Source organism: Pleurodeles waltl, chromosome 6 (assembly GCF_031143425.1).
Source record: "Pleurodeles waltl isolate 20211129_DDA chromosome 6, aPleWal1.hap1.20221129, whole genome shotgun sequence".
Lineage (NCBI taxonomy): Eukaryota > Metazoa > Chordata > Amphibia > Caudata > Salamandridae > Pleurodeles > Pleurodeles waltl.
Window position 1 is genome coordinate 1,204,964,315 of NC_090445.1, and position 23,118 is coordinate 1,204,987,432.

At 44.8% G+C, this 23,118-nt stretch overlaps 1 protein-coding gene across 1 annotated transcript in view; it reads right to left on the reverse strand.

Moving 5' to 3' along the window:
- Positions 1-23,118, reverse strand: part of VPS26A (VPS26 retromer complex component A) — a 361,055-nt gene that overhangs the window by 227,245 nt on the left and 110,692 nt on the right. Inside the window, exon 4 of the mRNA XM_069240511.1 lies at positions 16,714-16,870. Within this exon, the coding sequence (XP_069096612.1) occupies positions 16,714-16,870 (157 nt within the window). The remainder of the gene's footprint in view (positions 1-16,713; positions 16,871-23,118) is intronic.

Below are 23,118 nucleotides of genomic sequence, written 5' to 3' on the forward strand. Positions count from 1 at the left end.
GTGCAGGCATATATTTCTTATCAATGTGTGGTGTGAAATCCGTAGCATTAACCGGCTCACTAAATATCTCATATGCATGTTTTATCATGCCAGGTAGCATTGGGAGGCACTGTTAACGTGTGTGTGTGTGGCGGATAAGATATTAAAAAGGAAATCCTCTTCCAAGGGCTCACTGTGCATAAGTACCCCATGGTACGCTGCTGCCCCAGAAATTACCTGCATGTATGCAGTAGTGTTTTCTGGTGGGGAAGACTTGGAAGGATATAAGTCTGGGTCATTAGCAGGTATGGGACGGGATCATAAAGATCTCAAGGATCAACCGGATCACCATGAGAATAAGTCTGTGAATGAGTTGGTGAAGGCAAAGGTGGTGGGCTAGTGAGTGATGGTGAAAAAGAAAGTTGTGATGAATGAGGGGTAGAAGTATGCAGAGGTAATGGCTTCTCTTTCTGTTTAAAAATCTTTACTGGTGGTGGAGCAGTATCTAGATGTTCCTGAAAAGCCAACTTTCTTTTAGTTTGTTGAGGAGGTGCAGTAATTATTCTGCCAGTCTGTTTAAGGATATGGATCCTTGATTGTCTCTCATCCATGATTTCGAGAATCCGTGTCCTCAGAAATCTATTCTGATGGTTTCGATGATTTAGAGGACTGTTCGTCATATGGCTTGGAGCTCTGCTTAAGATGGTTCGAAGTCCTGGTTCTTCTGAATCTTCTTGGATCGGAACAATCGTCATGCTTCACAATTCTCTTCTCGTTGATCAGGAGAGAGACAGATTACATGTGAGGTGTTGGTCTGTGTATGGAAATTTTGCGTGGCATCGGGGACAAAATCTAAATGGAGTCCGATCCTTCAGGCTTTGACATAGTAGGCCCGAACAGGCCCAAGTTGGGCACTCGCGCCCAGAAGGGCGAAATTTGGTTTTCAACTATACTATTGGTTCGACTATGGGTGGAAACGTGATCAACAAATGTAAGGGCACTCGTGAATTGGTAAATATGGGTGGAAATGCGATCAAAACAATACAGACGGTCAAAGAAAGTTATCTAAAGTTTCTGATTCGAAATCTCGGAGCGAGGGAAAACACATCCAAACCAGACAGCGGAAAGAAAACAATCTAACAATGGAATCGATGCCCCTGCGCAGTATGACCGAGGAGAGGAGGAGTCACTCGATCCCGTGACTCCGAAAAGACTTCTTCGAAGAAAAACAACTTGTAACACTCCGAGCCCAACACTAGATGGTCGGAAGCAATGCATAGCATGTGTATCTGCAGCTACACATGCCATCGAACACACACACACAAAAATATATATGTATACACACACACACATATATCTACATATTCACATATAAATATTAGTATTAGAGGATGGTGGGTAAAGAAAATTGTTGGCTCACCTTATGCAAATAAATTACTCAAAACGGCTTGTCCTACTGCTGCGTCCATCCTATCTGCAGCATCTAGGCAGTAGTGCTGAGTAAAGGTGTGGTTGCTTGTCCACATTGCCGCTCTGCAAATCTGGTGCGGAGGCACTCCTGTGAAGAGAGCTGTGGAGGTAGATACAGCTCTCGTGGAATGAGATTTGACGTTGGCTGTTAGCGGTTTTCCCGCTAGCTGGTGTCAAAATTGTATGGCGATGGCTATTCACCGAGCTATAGACTGTTTGGTAACAGGATACCCCTTTCTGAGTTGTCCATAACCCAGAACCAACTGATCAGCTTTACGAAAAACTAAGTTCTTTGTATGTAGAATTTGAGACATCTTTTGATATCTAAACAATGTAGCGCTCTTTCTGCTGGAGTTCGAGGGTTTGGAAAGAAAGTCTTTAATTTTACTGGTTCGTTCAGATTAAAGTTCGAGGGAACTTTAGGAATTAACTTTGGATTAGTTCTAAGAATGACCATATCTGGTTTAAATTGAAGAAAAGGTGGAGAGATTGTCAACGCTTGAATGTCACTGTCCCTCTTTGCAGAGGTAAGCACTAGAAGAAATATATTTCAATTCAGCTTTGTGAATAGGTTCAAAGGGATGTCTTGTCATTTGCGACAGAACAATATTGAGATGCCAGGGAGGAGGAGGGAGTCTAATTGGAGTTAACAATTTGACTAATCCCTTTATGAATTGTTTTATTATTCTGGAGGACCATAAACATGGGAAAGCGTCGGTCAGCGAGTGTTACAGTGAGGGAACATGGTGGCCGCCAGATGTGGGCCACGGAGGAGCCCTGAGCCGGCCTGGAGGCGCGCATGCAGATCGCGCACCACCCCCAGCCCAGTTTCTCGTGGGCGGCAGCCACAGTGGAGGCAAGGACTGCCGGTGGGACGGCGCCCTTGTTTTTGCGGCCCACGATTTGCAAGTGGGCCACCCAGGAACTACAACGTGGAAGACATGTTGTAACTAAAATTCACCTTCGGTGGGATAGGGGGAAGTGTCAGCACAAGCTGCACTCCCGTTTTTTGGACTACAGATACCGCGAGGACACTGAACAAGGATGACTGGAGCACAGGGAAGATTCTGCCCCGGCATCTAACTTTTACAGAGGATAGAGGTACTGGGCCTTTGCAAGGGAGGGGGGGGGGGGGGGTTGTCACCTATATACTTTAAACCCTTGCAGCTATTATTCACCTGGTATGGAGTGGGTCCCTCTATTAATTGTAGGATGCAGAACACGAAAGGGGCGATTCTAGGTAGAAGGAGAGGTGGAGGTGGGAATAAGAGAAGTGGTTTGTGCTACTCCCTGAGAAGTAGTAAGAAAAACTCAAAAATAAAGAGAAGCTCAATCCCTCAGGTTGTATCTCTGCCCCCTGTAAGGCAGTGTTGTCCAACCTTTTTATCGCCGCGGACCGGTAAATGTTTGATAATTTTTCCGTGGCCCGCTTGTCCCATTGTGTGACATGCGGGCCACGGAAAAATTATCAAACATTTACCGCCTGCCACAGTGGGGCGGCCCGGTGCCGATTGATCCACAGACCGGCACCGGTCCGCGGCCCGGGGGTTGGGGAACACTGCTGTAAGGGGCTGGAGAACTAGTGAGTCGGTGGTGGCCAGGGAGCAGTCAGCAGGGAAGACCAGTAGCTCTAGACAACTAGGAGGGGCCAGGCCAAATCCTAGACACTCAGTCCCGGACTCCAGAAAGACAAAAATTACCCTGTCACCCAGGACATATTTTATGGTCCTCCCCGGCACCCAGGAGAAAGTAAAGGGGATGGAGGAAGCAGGTCTAGGATCCCCTGACGATAGCCCAGTAGGTGCGGTAGGGGACAGTCTGGTCTCGCACATTGAGCTCTCACCTAATAGGTTTCAGTTTCTTGAATCTCATAATCTACACCAGAGAAACGAGAGTGGTAGGGTCTCAAATCAAGAGGCAGGTCTTAGACTCTCTGTTAAAGGTTCTCTGATGTGGCAAGACGGGATGCTGATAGAGAAGCAAGGTGAGGAGGTGGTTGAACACCACGACGAGGTAGCCCCCACGCAGTACTCAAGGGATAAACCTCTCGTCAATTCTATTGCAGGGATGATACGGGACTTAGAAGGGGAGGTGAGAAGAAGTTTTGAGACTTCAAATACTAATCAAAAAGAGATTAGAGGTTTATGTGAAACTCTTGGGCAAAAATTGGACGACTTAGCTGAGCGGACGGCTGCTTGGAATGCGAGGTTTCCGATTTGAGGAGAGCAACTGAAGAAAATAGGAAGGCGATTCAACAGGTGAAACTGGGGGAAGAAAGTCTGCACGTGAAGCTTGAAACAATGGAGAACAGAATGAGGAGAAACAATTTGAGACTGTTGAAAGTCCCGGAGACCTGAAGGTCTTGGTAGTCCGTTTGATTAAGAGGGTACCCAGATTGAAGAGGAGTGTGCATAGAGACCCCTTTAGGAAAACTAACAGGGATAAACCTAGAAAGATTCTGGTATGCTTCCACACATATGCTATTAAAGAACCGATTTTAACTATGGCACTGAAGAATAAGACTGTATCTGCAGAGGGTACTGATTTTGAGATCAGATCAGACTTATCAACCGCGACTTTGAATAGGCAATGGGAGCTAGGGAAGAGAATTGATGTTCTGAAGCGATTGGGGGCCACGGCCCAGTTGAAATTCCCTGCAGCCCTGAGGTGACGGCAAATAACAAAATGTATGTATTTAGAGATATTCGAGAGGTAGATGGTCTGATTAAGTCGTTGGACAAGGACTACCAGCCTTTGGGATAGGAGCGCGTGTATGCCTTTTTTTGGGGGGTTATCTCCAGGCCGGCGGAGCCTTCCTACAGCAAGGAGCCGTGTGAGGGGAAAGGGTGGGTTCTCTCAGGAAAAGGATGGTGGGGTAAGGGGTAGATGGGGGCTGGGGGGGATGGAGAAGGGCACAGGGTGGGAAGCACGTGGAAAAAAAAAAAAATGTCTTGATTCAGTTAGGAAATGGCTACTCTATTCTAGGGCAAGGGTGAGAGTGTGCGTGAAGAGAGGAAATTGGAATGAAGGAGGAAGAATTAAGGCTTCTTTCTTTGAACGTAAATGGTTTGAGAGTAAGGGCCAGACAACAGAGGTTACTGCAATACTGCAGGGACTCTGAAGCTACAGTGATAATTTTACATGAAACGCATCTGTCCAGTGATGAGTGCAGTAAGTTGTTTAAGCTGTTTGGTTGGATTCAGCATATTCTATGCTCCTCCCAGGAGGGAGGTAGCAAGGGGGTGGCCCTATTAATTAGGAACCATCCCGAGATCTCTTTCCAGGGAGGAATAGCGGACAGAGCCAGGAGATGGGTAATAGGGAGGTTGCTGGCTTTTAGTCAGCCCCTCACTTTAGTGGGATATTATGGGCCAAATAGGGATGATGTCCGGCCTTTTCCGACCTGCTCCAATATACAGATCCATTAATATGGGCGGGAGATTTTAATATTGTACTGGACTACGACCTGGATCGTTCTAAGTCGAGCAGGGCGAAAATGAATGACAAAATGAGATCCCAGGTAATTAATATGATGTCCCACTTTGGACTGCATGATAACTGGAGAGAGGGGATGGGAGCCAGGCGGGGTTATACTTTTAATAACAAGACGCATAAACATCAATCCAGGATCGACTATGGGTTAGTGGACGGGAGAGTAAGGGCATTGAGGAGGTTCTGCATGTGGGTGTGCGTTTGTCTGACCACGCAGCATTGAGGGTGTGCTTCAAGTTTGCCAGGAGCGTCAGGCAGTTTAGGTGGACATTAGGTAGGACTCTCCTCTTAGATGAAGCTATTGTGGGAGAGTTTAAGAAGGACACGGAAGAGTATTTTAGGCTAAATGAAGGCTCAGCAGCACCAGAGGTGGTTTGGGATGCCTATAAGGTGTTTTTGCGTGGCAGATTGAGGAGAGCAGCCTCCTTTAAAAGAAGAGTATATAGAAATAAGATTACAGGCTTGGAAGAGCTTATACAGATAGCAGAGGAACAACTATTAGGCAAAGATGGTCAGGTGAATGAAAAGGAACAATTAGTCAAGGTATTCCAAGAATACTACAATAAACTCACAGCTGATTTAGACAGAAGAGGCAAAGAGAGGTGTGAGGTTAACAGGAGGATCCTCTTTGAATATGGGGAAAATTGCAGAAAAATACTAGTGTGCAAACGCTAAGCAGACGAGGAATAGAGTAGTGGAGATTCACGGGGGAATGGAGGACATTCCCGTACAGGGAATAAGGAAATCGAGGAGGCGTTCTGGGAGTACTTTCGGGATCTTTACTGGGGATAAGTTAAAGGCGCCTCCAGGGCGGGTCCAAGCCTGGTTGCAGGGTGTAGATCTCTTGTCCCTGGGTAATGAAGATGAGGATAGAGAGAATTTGAATGAAGGAATTAGGTGGGATGAAGTGGAAGGAGTGATTGCCTCTGGGAAATGTGGGAAGGCACCAGGCCCAGATGGATTACCTCTGGAAGTGTATAAAGTTTTAGAACACAGTATAATTGATGTTCTGGTAGGATTGTGTGATGGTACTTTTAAGGAGGGGGCACGGTTCCTCCTTCTTGGAAGGAGGCAACTATTACTTTAATCGCTAAGCCAGTGAAAGACCGTACTAGGTGTGAATCATACAGGCCCATCTCCCTGTTGAATAGTGATTATAACATTTATGCAAAAGGCCTGGCAAACAGATTGGGTGAGCTCGTCGGTAAATTGATTCATGCAGATCAAAAGGGGTTTATGAAAGGTAGATGCATGAGCTAACACATGGTTTGATAGGCACAATAGACTTAGCAAGTACATGCAGGCTTCCACTGGCGGCTGTGATGATAGACGCCGCCAAGGCATTTGACATGGTTAACTGGCCCTTCTTGGTTACACTTTGTGAACATTTTAATTTGGTGAACAGATTCATAAGGATACTACGGATGATATATCATGACCCAGTGGCAAGGGTTTTAGTTAACGACTCCCTAACCAGCCCTTTTAGGATTGAGAGAGGAACAAGACGGGGTGTCTGTTATCCCCCTTGTTGTTTAATTTATATATCGAGCCCCTGGCTAATATCATTAGGCGCAACTCTTCGATACTCCCCTTCCATGGGAGCTGGTGTAAGAAAGTAGCTTTATATGCAGATGACTTGTTATTTTATACGAGCAATTTAAGTCAATCCCTACCCTGTATTAGAAGAATTGGTTATAGAATTTGGGGAAATAGTTGGTTATATGGTTAATAAAGATAAAACAGAGGTCATGGTCTGGAACATGCCAGAGATTACCACTCTGGGGAACATCAGGATAAGTAGAGAAGTGAAGTATTTGGGCATTTTGATTACAGAACACTTGGGGGTGATCGCGGAAAGAAATTCTGTGAGGGTTACGAGTGAGGCATGTAAGCAAATGAAGAAGTGGGTCAATCTGCCTCTTACAATTGTAGGTAGGGTCAACCTGGTTAAGATGATGCTCCTGCCAAGGGTGCTGTTTATTTTTAATGCACTACCGTTGAGAATTAATAAGGAATGGATACATAAATTTCAAGGTAACATCAGCAGTTTTATTTGGGGCAAAAACGTGCTCGTATAGCATGGATAAAGTTGAGGCGGAGGAAAGAGAAAGGGGGTTTAGCACTGCCAGATGTACAGTTGTATGCATGGGCAACTTTTATAAAGAATATGAGGAAGGCTTGCAGCAGTGCTGCCTCCTGTGATCTTGGGTCACTTTTCAAGTTAATGATGAAAGTGGCAAAAGTTCCAGAGGAGGGCTTTTTGTACAAATTTGGAGACCCAAAATCCTTCAAGAAAGTGAGGCTTATAGTATTAGCTGACTCGGCACAGATTTGGCATGAAATAAGGAGCGGTACTAACCTGCCATATTTTAGTAAATGGGCACCCATTTGGAATTCTCCTGGGTAACCTGAATGGACAAAGGATATTCTGGCTGTTCCATTGCGGGAGTCTGGGCTTTTGTAATGGGGGCAATTATGTACGGAAGAAGGTTTGACTCCTTATAGTGAACTTTTAAGGGGCACAGCAGGGAATTTATCTAAATGTAAATATTGGCAAAAGAGGAGTTGGATGATGCAAGTCAAAGGAGGAGGGGGCAGTACAAATCCAGTGGAGGAGTTATTACAGGAGGAGTAAGCTGGTAAAAAAGAACTTTCAAGATGGTATTGGACCCTCCTGGAAACGCTGGATTGTGACTTTGTTCTGCCAGAAGATACTTGGAAAGATCATCTCCCAGGAGTGCAGATTTCAGAGTTATGACAAGTATCTCTAGATTAGTTATATTCTACAGTCAAGCCAGCTTGTTTAAGAAGGAACCATTTATTTACAATCTACAGAGTTTTTTGGACCCCGGAGAAGCTGTCAAGATTGGAGTTAAACATAAGAAATGCTGTCACAAGTGTGGGGCCGAGTAGGTAGGGGACCTGCATATGTTTGTTAACTGTCCCTGTCTCCAACGCTTTTGTTCTGAGGTGGGTGAAAGTATTAACCAGATTTTAATCATGGACTGCAAGGTAAGCCCTTCCTTGATTATTTTTGGTTGTTTTCAAGGAGATAACAGGATAAAAATAGACTGTGCTAAGCTACTGTTTTATATGATTTTGTTGGCCAGAAGGGAGATATGCAGGAAGTGGATTAACCCGTTGCCCCCAACTTTGGAAGACTGGAAAGGCTCGTTTTTCTATAATTTAGTATGTGACACTACAGAAGGTGGTACTAGTAAAGGTTCGGGATTTTGGGAGCCATTAATTAACTGGTTTGTTAAGTAGTAACCTTTAGTGGGTCCTATGATTACACTCTTAGAGGTCCAAGAAGTGGTTTATCTATATCGGAGGGTTACCCAGCCCGAAGATGGACTTCGCCCAGGTCAAGGCACTCTTGGGATAAACTAGATAGGGTGTTCAGAGGCTGTCCTGACCAGAGAATTAAGGGAATGAGGGCAAAAAAAAAAAAACATGGGAAAGTAGCAGTACAGCGGAATCTAGAGATGGCTGCCAGGTGAACCTTGATAGAGGAGTGAGAGAGACATAATTTCGCCAATTGAAGAAGATAAGGAAGTATCTGTTTTGTGGAAGATGTTAAGGGATGGATACTGAAAGTTTTACACCATATACAGAATCTTTTCCACTTCAGTCTGTAGGTCTTATTTGTAGACTGGGCTCTGGCGAGCACCTCTTGACAGTCTGGTGGAATATCCACATCGGCAAATTCACTGAATTCAGGAGCCAGGCTGATAATCGAAGAGAAGTCGGGTTGGGAATAGCAAGTATGGTATTGGTCTCAACCGAATGTGAGGTTGTTCAGAGAGGAGCAAGAGCTCTGTGAACCAAAACTGGCATGGCCGTCTGGGAGCTATCAATAGTAGTCAGCAAGGTTCCCTCTTAACCTTCTGAAGAATTCTTGGGATTAGCGGAAGCGGGGGAAAAGCGTAGGCATAGATTCCTGACCATCTGATCAAAAATACTTCCAGCTCGATCCCCTTTGCGGTTGCCAACTTGCGAAGTATTGGCATTTTTTGTTCTCTCTTGTCGCAAACAGGTCCAGACTGGGCTTGCCCCAGCGAAGAAAGAGGCGATCGAGAGTTGCCTGGTTGAGCTCCCACTCGTGGCAGGTCGTTGATGTTCTGCTTAATGAGTCTGCCAAGGCGTTGGATATTCCTGGGATGTGTTTTGCTCTGAGAGTTTTGTGATGACGAAGTACCCAATACCACAGCTCCTGCACTTAGAGAGACAATGCGGTGATTTCATACCTCCCTGCTTGGTGAGGTAATGCATACCTGTGGTGTTGTCAGTTCAGATAAAAACCGATGAGCCTTTGATCTTGGTGAGGAAGGCTTTGAGCACCAGGAACACTGCTTTTAATTCCAACATGTTGATAGGTAGCACTGCTTCCTGAATGTTCCATCTCCCTCTCAGTGTTAGGTCTTCGAGGTGCACGCCCCATCCCTCCAGAGACACGTCTGCTGTCAGAACATGTACTGGTTTCTCTTTCAGAAAAGAGACCCTCTGAGATGTGAGAGGTCTTCCTCCACCATTCCAAGGCTTGTTTCGTTGGTGGGGTTATTTGGACAATATCGTTGAAAGATCCGCTTATCTTCTTCCACTGACTGTCTAGCTGTTGTTGAAGTGTTCTCATGTGAAGACGGCGGTTTGGTATCAACGGAATGCATGAGGAGAGCATCCCAAGACAATATTTGTAAATCCGGACAGAAGTGGACTTTCTTTTGCTGAGGCGGAGCGCTAGACTTCGAATTCTGTTCTGCCTGTTCTGAGAGGCAAAAGCTTTTGCTCGCTCCGTATCCAACACGTGTCCCAGAAAGGAGATGCTGTTTGATGTATTAGGTGAGATTTTGGGAAGTTGACTGATAGGCTTAACCTCTGGAAGAGGGACAGGCACTTTGCCGTGTCCCTGGCTGCCCTGGACGCTGTTTGTCCTTTCATTAGCCAACCGTCCAAGTATGAAAACACCTGGATTTCCATTTGCCTGAGGTGGGCTGCCACCGGAGCTAAGACCTTGGTGAAAACTTGAGGAGCTGATCTGAGACCGAAAAGTAACACTCTGAACTGGTAGTGGGTGCCTTCAACCTTGAAGAGTAAGAATTTCCTGTGACTGGGATGGTTAGGGATGTGGAAGCAGGCGTCTTGGAGGTCCAAGGCCGTCACAAAATCTCCCTGGTTGAGTAATCGTAATACATCCTGGAGTGTGATCATCCGAAATGTCTTTTTTTCTGGAATTTGTTTAACCATCGAAGGTCTAAGATAAGTCGCCAGTCTCCGGTCTTTTTCCATATGAGGAAGAAGCAAGAGTAGAAGCCAGTTCCCCTCGGAGACTTCGGTACGATCTCTATTGCTCCCTTGTCTATCATATTGGCAATTTGTACCAGGAGCTCTTTAAGCTGGGTAGGTGGGGGTTCTCGTGCTGGTACCTCCAGATGAGATTATTATAATTCCAGGGTATGCCCTTCGGTGATAATATTGAGGACCCATCAGTCTGATGTGAGCCGGGACCAGTGGTGAGAGAATCTGGAAATTCTGCCCCTTACTAGAGTTTGGATAGGGGTTAATTGCAGGCAACTGATAGAGGTCAGTGTTGGTTGTAGGCAATTGATGGAGGTCAGTGTTTTCTGGCTGTGTCTTTGCCTCTATAAGTAGACTTTCCTCTTGTGGTATGTCTGTAGGCTGCAGATGGTGGTTGCGGAGAGGGCTGCTGCTGACTGGTGGTTGGATGAAATTGAGCTTGGTAAGGTTGGTATTGCTGATACCGGTCGCTTCTGTAAGAGTACAGTCCTCTTCCTCTTGCCCCTCAAAAGGGCTGCCTTTTGAATTGCAGAGAACCCAGCGATCTAGCTTTGTCTGCGTCTGCCTTTGTCGAATGAAGGGCATCATGGACGTGCTTGCCAAATAGCAGTTCTCCATCGTAAGGCATATCTAGGACCTTCATTGGAACCTCTGGGCAGAAGGATGTGGCCTTTAGCTACCCCTGATGTCTTAATACAGCAGCACCGGCTAACTGGCGGAAACCTGTAGCTGACACATCTATAGCACAGCCTATGATCTCAGCAGATATCTTTTCACCCTCCTGCAATATTTTACGAGCTTCTCAGGAAGGAGATCGATGAATTGGGAAACAGATGTCTGACCACACTTGTCGGTCATATCTTCCTAAAATCGCCAAGGAGTCTGCTGTTCTGACTGTTGTAGCCACCATTGTTGAAAACTTTAACCCTATCGAATCCAAGCGCCTTCCTTCTCTACCTGGGGTGCGGAAAGCGGGGAGGACGGATCCCTGGATCTGCGCTGGGCTGCCTGAGATATAGTTGAGTCAGGCTTGTGGTGACCAATTAAACAGGCTGGTGAATTCTCTGGTGCTTTGTATTTTTTGTCCAGCCTAGGAAGCACCGCTGGAATGGAAGAAGGGGTCTGCATCACGTTAAGGCCCTCTTCCAAGATAAAGTCCACAATCGGGAATCGCACATACCAATTTCCTGGTGTCCTCCTTAAAGTCGTAAAGGAAACAATACGACTGTTTAGCTATGATGGGGAGCTGACACCTCTTTGCTGCTCTTTCCATTACACTAAGGAATCCACCAATATCCTGTGGTGGTGAATCTACCGGTGGTGGTGCAGTGGGGGATGGTGTTTGGTAATCATCCCATTCATTGAGGATTCCCTCAGTGTCCTGTATATTGCCCTCTTCTTGTTCATCCTCTGAAGAGGGTGGATCGTTACAGTGACGAGGCAATAGAGTTGTTATCAGTATTTGAGAGTCTGAGGGTTGTTTGTGAGGATTCAACGGCATTTGCGGATGCTGCAAAGGAGTCGTTGATCCCAGTGGCAGGAATCTGGAATAATAATCTTGCATCATATGTTGCAAATTTGAAATTAATGATATTGGCATCTGGACTGTTGGCTCATGCTGTTGCTCTTGGGTGCCTGGGTGCTGCTGTTCTCGAAATGAGTGCTGAACAAGTAGTTGTTCACTCTCTTCTTCTTCTTGGCATATTATTCTAAGGTCTGAAGGACTACGCGCCACTGGAAACAGACCATCGCCAGAGTAGTTTTCTCCATCTTCCTCATCAAAAAGATGTTGTGGAGGAGCAGGTGATACCTTACTAGGCGAGGCATGTGAAGGCAGTAGTGTTTGTTGAGTGGATTTACGTCGTATTGCTAAATATTTTAAGGGTAAAAAGGAAGATCCTCCAGAATCCACTGCCGTCGATGAAGAAAATTGTGCCATCGACTGTGTGGTAGCAGACTGTGTTATTGTCGTTGGAGTAGTCTTTTTTTTGCCATCGTCGACGGGGTTTTAATCTGTGGCATATCCGTCGACGGAGTGCATGTCGACGAAGCAGATTTTAATTTTTTATCCTTTGACGATGTCAACTTCCTTGAAATCTTTATTGCCTGGGTAGATGAAGAACCATACTTCAAACTAACCGACGTTATTGTCATGGATGACAATGGTGATGACGTTAGTAATATGGGCAACGATGGAGCTGCGAATGTCGCCGTCATAGTAGATGATGCGAAACCTGTTGTTGACGACGTGCTAGTCGATGGCCTCGTCGACGATAATGAGATTTTTGATGTCGACGGTGGCAAAGAGCTAGATGGCCTCTTAAGTTTCCTTGAAGAGGCAAGCTGGAGTGGACGGCTCAGAACAAACTTTCCCGCTATGTTTCTTTGAAGTTCTAGGAAGCTTATCTTTTTTCCCCTCAGAGAGTGCAGTTTTTTGGCTGTCTTACTTCTTTTAGGAGAAAATCTCTCCACAGATCTCTTCCTTTTTCTTGATGCCCCAGGGGCATCGCTGTCATCGTCAGAGAGAGTTTCTCTGGTCATGCGTTTTTTAAGCCAAATAAGGAGCCTGGCTTGGCTGTCTCTCAAGGTCTTGCTGGGAAAGGTTCCACAAATCTTTACAGTCCTTCACCTTGTGCTCTGGGTGAAGACAGTAAATGCACTCCTTGTGAGGGTCCTCACAGTGAAGCCTTAGCTCACTGCAGGTGTTGCAAGGTCGAAATAAACCTCTCTTTGCTGTAGACATCTTAAATAAATTACAGCTGTCTATGTAGAAACAAAATATATGGAAAATGTCCTGTCAGGAAAAGGTAAACTGAGCAGAGCTCAGGGATACTCCCTTACACACGACGTGCAGTAGAAAATCTGAGAGACCGAGCCTCTGTGCTGAGGGTTTTAAAGGGTGTCTCGCCTGATTGGCTGGACTTTGGGTCTTTTATAATAGCACTAATAAGCTGTAAAAGTGAATGTTTTTTTCCATTGATTACAATGTTTAAAATGTAATCTACTGCTTTCTATGTACCGCGGGACTCCCACTTCGACGACGGGGAATGATTCAAGCATGTGAATCTATGAAAGATACTCCAATACTGGAAAACAGGCATTCTCCGAACTTTCTGCCTTCAATCTTTACCTCGGGTTACAACATCAGTGTTGCAGATGAATCCGATAATGTTTTCTGGGGTTTGTCACAACTTTTTCATTGCAATCTTCTTTTATGTGTTGGAGATCCTTAGGCAGGCTTCAAGACCTAACAGTGGAAAAATAGAATCTGAAGATGGTGACAAAAGGTGGGAGCTTCCGGAAGAAACACAACAACGTCACAAGGGGCACCAAAGGGAAGTACCATTGACGCCCACCAACAAACAAAAGAAGAAAGTGAGCAAACAGAAAGAAAAGAAGGACTGCAACATACTGGAGCATTCCGGACCTAACCACTAGATGGTAGAATAATGTACAGCATGTGAATCCAAAAAAATTATTCATGCTACAAAACTGCATAACTGTTCAATGAGCTGTGTGTGCCTAATATCAAGTGAGTGTCTGTGCGGCATACAGTAGAATGTCTCACCACCATACAATTACCAATGTGCACCTCAAATTAAGCAGTAGCAAAGCCAACAGGTTTGGCATTTATATTTATATGGTGTAGGTTTGGGGCAGGTGCATGCAGTACAAACGTCAAACCTATTGGCTTTGCTAATACATGTTCACCAGGAGAGTGCAGAAAAGAAACATCTAAAAAATAGATGATACAGAAAACAAGCATTGTCAAAGTCAATAGGTTGTGCTTTTTCTTAAACAAACATTGGCACAGTCAACACATTTGGCTTATGACTTAACCATGTTTGGATGCTTTTATGCTTGCAGCTGCTCACTAAGCCAGCCATGCAATCGGTCACTCATCCTTGAGCTGATAAAACAATATTTATCCACCCATTGACTTAGTCTTTGATTCACCCACTTACTAAGCCACAAAACCGCACAAACGTTTCAGTCAATAAAGATGCAAGTTATAAGCCAGAAGTACTGGCTTTGCTGGTAGTGTGTAATGGCTGAGAGTGTTACCTCATGGGGAATGTGAAATGTGAAAGTTCTGTCTGTAGTTTGAGACTCCTGCTATGTTGAGAATAGAAAAGTAGTTTTATCTTCACACACCACAACTAACTTTCCCACTGAGGCAACGTCTCAATGCTCTCTCCATTCACAATAAGAGGGAACAGTGCAACACTGTAAATGGTACACAGAAACACAGACAGATACAGAAGATTAAGTCAAAGATGCATGTCCAGTTTTTTTCATGCCCCTACAGGCTTGCATCATAGGGATCCTCTACTTTATGCAACCCTCAATGTGTTAAAAACAGCAGACTAGCAGGATACCAATATACAGCATTAGCAAAATGTGAGTTATGACAGCAGGGCCAAAAGTCTCAAGGTTTAGAAACTACAGCAACTGTTCAGTGATATATTTTTACCATTACATGTCACCTCTTCTTTTACAAAGGTGTGGTAAGAGTTAATGAATAGGGGCATATAAGCACTGTCTGCTAACATGAAGCAAATATTTACTGTAGGACAGCCGGTGTTAAACTGCATGACTATCCCACAGGTGGTGTAGTACCTGTGCCAGATAAATGATGTGGGATAGTGCAGGTTACTCTACAGATCACACAAGGGTGGCTGAGAAGAGCCTAAAGCGGTCTTGTCTCCGACAGAGCAAGTAATATGCCTCCTAAAATAAAAGCTTCCTAGAATGTGAGAGGATATAGAAATGTACACCAGTCAATGACAACTGAAGTCCCTGAAAACTGTATGCCGGGACATTTATGGAAACTGGTTGACTTCAAGGTTGCCCTTTTCACTTCAGTTTCAAATTAATGACAGAGCTCTTTGAATATCCCAGTAACAGTTTTTCTCTTCTTTCCTAAAAGCATGGTGTCTAGAAAACAAGACAAGAAAATCATTTGGCTCATTCAGAAGTACAATGTGATAAAGGATGTGATACAGATATAAATTGTGATCAAGAATGAGTCCTTTCCTTTTAAGAAACAGCAAATGACCGCCATGAGACAAAGTCGCTAAATATGAATGGAGGCACTATGACTATGGCCAGGCCAAAAATAAAATCTCACTATTCAGTACTCTTCCCCCCCTCTTACAGAAGTCAATCCATACAGTAGGCTATCACTGTAAACCTTAACTGACTTATTTGACTACATAAATTTATCTCTAATTGAGTGTTTATTTAGACAACAGTCACAGCAAAATACAATTAAGAAGGTTAATCTTTAAAAAAAAAAGCTATGTGTTCTAGATAATTGATAAAACAATGAAGTCACTGAGCTGCAAGGAGAAGTGACGCTCAGTGGATGTACAGCTAACGTTTTAAGGCTGGGTGCTTCCTGGTCTCTTGCATGAGGTTCAAGATGACAACAGACCATTCTAGGTCTGTCTGCTAGAAATGTAGCAACCAGCACAGTAAGCAAAGAAAGTCTTTTCTCTAGGGGCTCTGTCACTATATAAGTGGTCCATGGGCAGCATGTAGAGGGATGCAAGGGAAAACTGCTCACTGAGTTTTCTGCCTGTATGGGAGTACTCAAGAGGCAGGATTCACAAAATCCGTTATGTATAGTAAAGTGATTTCTGGGCTGGACATTCAGCCAGTGCCTGAACATGCCAAAGGAAGCAGAGAGAGCTGCAGGGGACTCCAAATTGGTTGTGTATTTTAAGAAGTAAACACACAGAATGCAGAAGTCTCCTTTCTGAGTTATGTATACAAATTTTAATATTAAGCATAAGAAACCCTTTTTTCTTTAAAAAAAAAAAGAGGCATTTGTGGGCTTCCTTCATTTAAAAGACCGTATCAATGTGAAACCTTAACCCTTCTCCAATTATGCCTGGACCTTCAGTCTCCACAGCAAACTGATTTTGTTTTAAATCCATATAAGGTTTGCAGTGATCTGCCCAAGAATAGAATGTGTACCTCACATGCACTGCAATTTTTGGATCAATCAAATATCTATTTTCAACGATCAAGCACTGAAAAAAATGGACTGATTTTCCTACTCTTGCCCCTTTACCCTTTCCCAACAGTTAACTCAAACAAACAAAAATATAAAAACAAACTTCAACCAACACAAGAGAATGGACACCAATGGAAAAAATGTGAGCGCTGGGACATCAAGTCTGCTGAGCAAATAAAAACTAGATGTTTAGAAGGGACCAATGGTCAGAGGAATAGGCAAACTTCTAATTGCATGCCTTTTAAAAATTGTATGGATGATCCTTATGTCTGTAATGGGTAAATATTCAACCCTAGAAAATATCTTTTTTTTTTTGGAGACTCATCCTCACTGATAAGCTGTTCAAATATGTTTTGGAGACATATGCTTGCTCATTAGCTGTTAAAATATGAACCAGTATTATCCAAGATGTGTTCATCTATTTTTAGTATTATATTTGAACTGCATATTCATACCTTAGTCTAACGTTGGCACCAATGTAGGATTCATATGGTTTTTCAACTTGCATGAATTCAAAATCATAACTTCTGCTTTGAGTTAATTCTCCAGGTAAAGCGAGCTCTTTCACCAGATTGACAAACTCATGGGTATTGCTCTTGTCACTGAACAGTTCTAAACAAATAAAAAAAATAATTAAAAAAAAAAAGAATGGAAAATGGTATAAAACATTGAGGAAAGGTGACAGTAAAAGCCAGAACCAAAGCAACTTGAAAACAATGAACAATCTACCAGTAAGAATACCTTTTAAAGTGCTTCATTTACTTCATGGACTGTGCACAGTGCATTCAATAATAAAGGCCAAAACACAAAAACAGTTTCCTGTAAGTCTCATTTTGTGACACTGTAAATAGCAGTAGTACTATCATCTAAATCAATATTTTTTATTGTATTGATCTATGGAGAATGAAAGGCTGAGTGCACCCCATCAGGGCTCAAACAAATGATCTGAATCGTATACTCCTCACTGAGCAGTTGGCAAATATGTGAAGGGAATTGCAGTAAGGTGGGGAGGGTGGGGTTTGGCAAGATAAGGAAACAGAAGGGGAGAATATTGGTATGGTATGTTAGATTTATTTGTATAGTACACTAATTACCCAACAGTGTATCAAAGCGCTTGGGCAGGTGAGTAGCTTTGTGGGCCTGAGGTGCTTACACAAAGAGCCAGGTCCTCAATTTCTTGTGGAACTCAAGAAGTGAGGCAGCAGCTCTGATGTTTAGAGGGAAATCGCTCCATGTCTTTGGTGCCATGTAGGAAAATTAGACCTCCAGATTAGATTTTGTGGATGCAGGGCATGTGTGTTAGTGAGAGTGAGGCAGAGCGTAGATGTCCCGTGGGCTGGTGAAAGTATATTACACTCTACAGGTATTCTGGTCCTGTGTTGTGGAGGGCTTTGTATGTGTGTATGAGAAGTATGAATCGTGTATGAGAAGTTTGAACCGGCTGAGCTTATGAATGGGGAGCCAGTGAAGCTTCCTGAGGTGCATTGTGAAAGATTGAGTATCACTCTTGCAGTGGTGATCTGGATGCTCTGAAGTCTTGTAGGAGTCGTTTGGAGACTCTGGCCTAGAGTGTTGCCTACGTCCAGCCTGCTGGTGATTAGTGCTTGCCTGACAGTCCATCTGGTGTTCCGACGCAACCACTTGAACATTATTTGCAGCATGTGTAGGATGTGGAAGTAGGAGGTGCACACTGGATTGACTTGAGCTGTCATGTTGAGCTTGCTGCCTAGGATTATCCCTACATTTCTTGGTGCACTCTGGGTGTTGGTTCTGGCTCTGATAGTTATCAGGTGAAGCCTCATGGGGAGTTCTTGTTGTGGAAGACCAGTACTTCTGCCTTGTCAGAGTTGAGCTGCAGGCAGTCGGTTAACATCCAGTCTGCTACTATGGTCAGGCAGTTGGTGAAGGTGGTTCTGGTGGTAGTTGTTATAGCCATCAGGGAGAGGATGCGCTGAGTGACATCAGCGTAGGAAATAACTGATGTCTTGTGATCGGATGATGCTGGTGAGCTGTGTCATGTATATGTTGAAAAGGGTGAATCATGATTGAGTGTTGTCTAGAAGGCTGTGAAGTTCAAGGTGGGTTGCGAGTTGTTTGGGCAAGGCCTTCTTAATCACGGACTGGATAGGAAAGCAGGGAGATGGGTCAAACGATGCTCAGTATATTTGAGTCTGCTGTGGGCTTCTTGAGAAGGGCATTGAATTCTGCAAGTTCCATTCATCTGGGAAAGTGGCAGATGCGATAGAGGTGTTGATGATGTAGGTCAGGGTGGTGCCGATTGGTGATGCTGCCAGGTTGTAGATGTGGTGGAGGCATGGGTCCATTGGGACCCCGAGTTGATGGTCCACATGACTGCTGCTGTGTCGATTCTGGTGGTTTTCCATTTGGTCAGGTGGAGGAAACATTCCATGCTTCCCCCATGCCTTGTCTGAAGGTTGGACAGAGGCCAGAGAGTGGGTCAAGACTGCAATCCATCCCTTTCTCAAAGCATTTTACTCGCTGGATCTCCCTGCCAGTACAAAAGGGTGTGTTGATCCTACAAATATCAAATCTGGGTGCAGGAAAAACGGACCACTCATGACTGAGTGAAGCAGGATTCCACAATGGAATTCTACTCTGCCCAACTCATAATCAGAGCCAAAGTGGCTTGATTCCAAATTATTGTACCACGCAACTGGTGTTATAGGCCACTGAGACTCCTGCACATCACCAAGTGGGCACTCTGAACGATGGAGTACCCACTCCAATGCAGGGTCCTACCTTCTGCCCCTGGAGAGAGATGACATTTACCAAGATTTGCAGTTTCTCATACCATCAAGGAAGCACATTTAAAATCATTTGACATCTATTCTAAAATTCGTGAAAGGAGCAACAGTGAAGGTGGGTTGTCTTCATACCATAGCACAGGAAATGAGAACACAACAATGGTGTAGGTGCATTCCTTCATGAGCAAAGGTAAATGGACTCCTGAGAATCGTCAGAAGAGGAAGACCTAACCCTGCCTTAAAAAGTAATTAAAGGTAATAGGAGCAAAGAGTTAAAAACAGGACAAGAGAGTCCAAGAAAGACATGATAACCATGAAATATAAAATAAAAGATGGGAAGGATCACAGAATGGGAGAGAATACAATATGAAAGCAAAGAAAGGGGTGGGTACAGGAAAAAGAAGGAAGACACTTTTTTTTTTTAATCTGTTTATTGCCATTATAATAAAAAAGAAAAAACATCGTCCTCAAAGGGGATATCTGGTATAGAAGTATCAGTTTCCACATTGGTCATTTCACTTTTCTCACACATCAAGAACTTTACATATTGTTGCGCATTTCTAGATTGACAGCTGCTACAGACCATATTATGCATTGTAATTCGGCTATTGACCAACCTGAACTTATCACTCACCAGTTTGACCATACAAGAGATTGTCCACATTTCACCAATATGCAAGGCGCTACCCACGAGGGCAAGGCAATAATAGTCTTCACCTATAGGATTCAATCAGACTGTGGTGTCAGGCAGGGTATTCAAATGCTACCAGGATTTCTCCCCAGTTCTCTGCAAGGGGTATTTCCTACAACCCACACTCTCCTCTAGATTCAGCACCGGGTGTTCACTTAGCGCCCATTGGGCCACATCTCTTAACCAATACATGGTTGATGGGTCCTAATCAGCCTTTCAATTCATGGCTATGCACCTTTTCGAAAGAGTGATTGCAAGTGTCAGGAACCTGGAGACAAGCTGCCCTTTACTTGCTAGGTAAGTGACTCCCAGGAGGCATATTTTAGGGTGCAGGATACTTTCCTTCCCAGCAGCTTGCCAATGTGTTCCAAAGACACCCTCCATAACTCAGCTAGTACCTTGCAGTCCCATACCGTGTGCATAAAGTCGGCGTCTGCGAGCTCACTTGCCGAGCAACTGTATACTGTGTAGGACATTCAGAAGGTCTTTTGGGTGTTGTTTAGGGTGCGTGGAGATAACTGAATTGCACATACTTGAGCCTCACATTCTGAGGCCTTCTGTGTTCCTTCCTAGGGCTTTTTGCCACTGCATGTCTTTGAGCTGTTTTTGGATGTAAGTTTCCCATTTAGCTCTGAGGGAGGCAGTGGTGGGATGAAAATGTGGAGCAGAGTTTTGTAGGACCCGGAGATCAATCTACTCCTTTCCCCCAGCATGTATAGTAATTGTATGGCTTCATGTGTGTAGGGCTCTGTGTATCATGTTCCTCTTATGTCCTGCACCACTTCCTGTATCCTCCCATATAAGAGGAAACATGTATTAAGGAGACCAAGTTCTCCTGCCATCTCCTCACTAGGGAGAAATTTATCATCATCGTAACAGTCTCCGATCGTGAGATTGTTCAGTTCCTCCAACCCTCTCGGTATAGTTGCTGGTGTCAAGGGTCATGTTAGCAATAGGTCTTTAAGCTGGATTGTGGGGGCATATAGTGCCACCCCCTTTGTTTGATATTGGCACTTATTAGAGAATTTCACAGCAGTTGTCCCCAGCCGTGTAGGTTTCGATATCCACGTTTAGAGCCAAACAGCCAGAGTAACAAGTCCCTGGACAGTATACTACACCTTTAAGCCGCCAGATTAGACAGGTTTCGGCTCTTCATCCATCTGGCCACCCACTGTAGATGGGAGGCTAAGTAACAGGCTTCAAAACTTGAGAAGCCTAGACCTCTGTCCTCTTTGGGTGCCCTGAGAAATGCCAGGCTCATCCTGTGTCTCCCTGCCCCCCATATAAAGTCTTACAGCAATTTATCAAGGTCCCAAAACCAGCCAGATCCAACCCACACCGGCAGACTGGTAATAGAGAATCTCGGTAGCATAAGCATCTTTGTTAGCGCTATCTGGCCCATCACCAAGAGAGAGAGCATCTTCAAAAACGCCAGGCTGCCTTTCATGCATCACAGCACCAACCCAAGCTGCCCTCCAGAAGGCAGTCATCCCTAGAGTATAACCTTATGCCAAGGTATCGAAAGGTGCGTTCACACCAACCAATGCCCCTTTCTGCTAGAGCCTCCAGTGCCTCCACGCCCAGTGAGTTTAAGGGGCACACTGGTTTTTCACCAGCTTGTGTGGATTCTGGAAACTTTACCCAGATCTTCCAGGAACTGCAGTGTTTTAGCTAGGTCTGTCCAGCTGTCTCTCATGTGGGTTATCAAATTGTGTGCATAGACTGAGATGGAGTATCCCAACCACCAGATCCACACCTCTGTAAGTATGTTCTCTCCAGATTTTGCTTGAAAAGAATCAGTGCCCTGTCTTGTGCTGTGACAAAGTTGTAGGACTCAGATATTATTCGGCCTGTACGCACCCAGGCAAATGGCTTAGTATAGAACAAGGCTATCTGCTTGGACCAGATTTCGCCAATGTTTCATTTCCACGGAACTGCCTGTAAGAACTGCCAACTCAACATTACACATTTTCTCCAGGTCTATAGACAGGACTGTAGAAAGGTGTCTCTTCTAGCATGGTTACCGCCATTTTTTCCCTGTTTGTCAGTGTGTTTTTACTGTCTCACTGGGATCCTGACAGTCAGGACCCCAGTGCTCATAGTTTGTGGCCTATACATGTTGTCAGTATGCTGACTGTCACTGGAGTTCGACTAACCAGAACTCCAGTGCTTATACTCTCTCTGTTTACCAAATTTGTCACTATAGTTTAGTGACTCCCATATACCAATTCTGATTGGCACAATGGATTACCCCTTATAAATCCCTAGTATATGGTACCTAGGTATCCAGGGCATTGGGGTTCCAGGAGATCCATATGGGCTGCAGCATTTCTTTTGCTACCCATAGGGAGCTCACACAAACCCTTTCACAGGACTGCCATTGCAGCCTGCGTGAAATAGTGCACACACTATTTCACAACCATTTTCACTGCACTTAAGTAACTTATAAGTCACCTATATGTCTAACCTTCATTTGCTGAAGGTTAGGTGCAAAGTCACTAAGTGTGAGGGCACCCTTGCACTAGCAAAGGTGCCCCCCACATAGTTCAGGGCCATTTCCACAGACTTTGTGAGTGCGGGGACACAATTACACGCGTGCACTACATATAGGTCAATACCTATATGTGCTTCACAATGGTAACTCCGAATATGGCCATGTAACATGTCCAAGATCATGAAATTGTCCCCCCCCCCCCCCCCCATTCCAAATCTGGTATTGGGGAGCCCATTCCATGCATCCTGGGGGCTCCACCATCGACTGCCAGTACTGCCAAACCAGATCTCTGAGGCTTGCACTGCAGCTACAGCTGCTGCCACCTCACAGACAGGGTTCTGGCCTCCTAGGGTCTGGGCAGCCCTGTCCGAGGAAGGCAGAGCAAAGCATTTCCTCTGAGAGCAGGGTGTTACACCCTCTCCCTTTGGAAATAGGTGTTACTGGCTGGTGAGGGGTAGCCTCACCCAGACTCTGAAAATGCTTTGAAAGGCATATATGGTGCCCTCCTTGCATAAGCCAGTCTACACCGGTTCAGGGCCCCCTTCTCCGGCGCGAAACTGGACAAAGGAAAGGGGAGTGACCACTCCCCTGTCCATCACCACCCTAGGGGTGGTGCCCAGAGCTCCTCCAGTGTGTCCCAGACTTCCTCCATCTTGCTTTGCAAGGTGTGGGGGCACTCTGGAGGCCTCCGAGTGGTCAGTGACAGCAGGTGACATCAGAAACCCTTCATGATAGGTCCTTAGCTGATAAGGTAGCCAATCCCCCCCCCTCAGGGCTATTTAGGGTCTCTCATGTGGGTTTTCTTTAGATTCTGCTTGCAAGTTTCCTTCAGGAATCCTCTGCAACAACTTCACACTCTTCTGACCTCGGATCAACCGCAGTCTGCTCCAAGAAACGGTGTAACTGCAAC